We start from the raw sequence: 2,727 nt of genomic DNA, 5'->3' as shown, positions 1-2,727 counted from the left end.
AATACAACAACATGAATAAAAATTAAACTTAAATTTTTATATTTATATTTCAATCTCTCATCATTTGATTGATTTTAATAGTTTAGAAAAACAAAGAATTATATTGAACGATCAATTGATTAAATAGATTCCAATACGAAACTCACAAATTTGTACAATGAGATAAGTAATTTAATTTAATAAAAAAAATGGAAGTTCCATTTGAAGTAAGTACCCAAAAAAAGGTTCGTGGGTGCATATAGCGATGATAAAGAAAGGAAAAATGTAATACAACTTTAAAGAAACAAAGAATAATATATAGACTTTTTCTTTACAAGCATGCATGAGACATTAGACAACACAACTTTGTCAAGTGGGAAGGAAAGTTGCTAGAATCTCTTAGCTCACCCACCTTCCTGCCTCTTCTTCTTTTTTCCATATGCGTCGTATCCTCCTCAAGGTTCAAACTTCTCTTTAGAATTCAATTTTAAATTTAAAAAGGAGTAAGTAAAATAAAAATAATTAGAGAGAATTCATAAGTGCTAATGTCACTTTGAGTTTGAGTCACAAAATTAATTCATTTATTTACCTGCAAAGAAGAAGGAATCATGTTAGTATATTTCTGAATCCATTTCTTCTTTTATCAGTTAATTCAATAAATAAAACTAAAATAAATAGAAAACAAAGAGGAAGAAATGCATGTATATTCTACTTACCCTGTCGCCCACAAATCTTGCTCATAAAAGCAAAGAAAATAATAAGTATAGCCAATCCTGCTAATGACCCAACAATTATAGCAAATGTCTTTTCACCTCCATGATTCGATTTTCCTGCAACACACCAATCACCATCACACAAAACACATTATTCTCTCTTTTTAAAAATAAAAATAAAATATATTTTGACTATAAGTTTATGCGAGTGACCCAAACACATGAAGGTGAATTTTAAGTAAATAAATAAAACTCTTGATTTACATGTCCAAAAGAAAACTTGTGAAACACTTCTTAATTACAATTTGGAAGAGAAAATTACATTTTCATTTTGTTTTTTCTTTCTATCCAATCCAATCCAAATCGAAGGAATATACACACACGTGATTCATTACATTGTGAGTTCAATCAAAACCCGAAGCCCAGAAGAGGTAAAAAAAGAAGAGGAACGACACAAGCATGCAGCATGCGCTGATGTTGTTGGGCCTTACCGTGGGCCTTGGACTCATCGTGGGCCCCACTCACGGAGTACCTCGCGTAACACTTCCCGAGAAACATGTCGCCGTAATCCGCCGTGCCGCAGTCGCTCTTCAGCCGCGAGATCGCCTCCGTCAGGCAGTCCTGGCACTCGCCGCCGCTGAGGTCGCCGGTGCACTGCGCCACGCCGCGCACGTCGCCGGAGCCGCCCACCCTGAAGATCCCGCCGCTGCCGGAGAGGCCGGCGAGCACGGCGTCGCGGCTGGCCATGGCGCCGGGGTTGTAGCCGACGGAGGGCCCGCACTTCTTGAGCACCACCGCCTTGTCCTCGACGCCGAGGAAGGTGGCGTTGTCGTACTTCACGAAGCAGCCGTCGAGCTGCACGGCGCCGCCGCAGGTCTGGCGGCAGATGTCCCCGGCGCGCGTGACGGCGCGCGCGACGCAGGCGGCGCAGTCCGGCATGGCGAGGTCGCCGCGGCACTGGTAGAGGCCGTACAGCGCGTCCTCCTGCGTGGACCCCACCACGGTGAAGTTGTTGTAGGACGAGTACGTGGCCGAGTTCACCAGCGAGGTGAGTAGCGAGTCCAGGTTCAACTCGTAGGGCGAGTTCGGAGTGTACCGTTGCGGCGTGCACCCGCTGTAGAGGAACACGCTCGCGCTGGAAGATTCCGAAAATCTAGGGAACAAGGTCACGCAAAAAACACACATAGTGAAGAGTGATATACATATACTTCTTTTGGCCATTTTTATTTTTCGTAGATGTTGACGTACTACTATATATATACGTTAATAATAGCTAGGGTCTTGAATGTTTAGGGCACGTATGCATGTGAATGATTTTATGGAATGAATGAAGAGGACTTTGAACTATGGACTGAGATCCAACTGCGAGTTTGGACATTGAGTTCCTTTAAATAAGCAAATTCCACTAAGGATAAAGCTTCTCTTCGTTATTTTACAGCTGTGGGGTCGACGGTGAAAACTCTTTTTAATTTAGTTTAGTTGATTATTGTGCATGCATGGTTGCTTTTCTTTTCCGTTGATATAATTCAAACGAAGTAAGCAACTTTATTTTGTTACTTTGAAAAAAAAAAAATTTAAAATTGTATAACAATGTTAAAAGGGATTCAAATGAGGAATTTGTTTTTTATATTTTATACGGTGAAGAGTGGAGAAGATAGATAACTTAATCGCGGAAAATTCTTGGATCTTTTGAAAGTGGGAAGAAATGTACGAAAAGCATTAAAAATGTAATATTAAAGTTGGAGAGAGCGACAGTATAATTAAATTAGAGAGCAGTGTACTAATTGAGTTGTTGATTTGAAACCACATTGTTATTGTTGTTTCCATAATTCCATCGTGCCGCTGCAATACTTGCTTCTATATCATACTGGTAAAGCATGTATATCTATTTTCTATGATGCATGTGTGTGAGTGTGTCGCGACTGTGCAATATTGGCGTTATATATCTTCACTACATAACTTGGTAAAAGAAATATAGTTGTTGTTCGTCGTGTTGGTAGCAATGATTTGTGAATATATTATTGTATGGCTATGG

The 2,727-nt window shown here is 40.1% G+C and overlaps 1 protein-coding gene across 1 annotated transcript; it reads right to left on the bottom strand.

Moving 5' to 3' along the window:
* Positions 1–200: 200 nt before the first annotated feature.
* Positions 201–2,143, bottom strand: LOC109818557 (plasmodesmata-located protein 7). Its single transcript, XM_020384057.3, has 3 exons — positions 1,184–2,143; positions 696–809; positions 201–568 (listed from the first exon to the last, which is right to left on the bottom strand). The coding sequence occupies exons 1-3, from the start codon at positions 1,911–1,913 to the stop codon at positions 561–563; spliced, it is 852 nt and encodes a 283-aa protein (XP_020239646.1). The 5' UTR covers positions 1,914–2,143; the 3' UTR covers positions 201–560.
* Positions 2,144–2,727: the final 584 nt, after the last annotated feature.

This window comes from Cajanus cajan, chromosome 9 (assembly GCF_000230855.2).
Source record: "Cajanus cajan strain Asha chromosome 9, NIPB_CcT2T_4, whole genome shotgun sequence".
NCBI classification, from domain to species: Eukaryota; Viridiplantae; Streptophyta; class Magnoliopsida; order Fabales; family Fabaceae; genus Cajanus; species Cajanus cajan.
The sequence above is the reverse complement of the archived record's forward strand: the minus strand, read 5'-3'. Positions and strand labels throughout refer to the sequence as shown.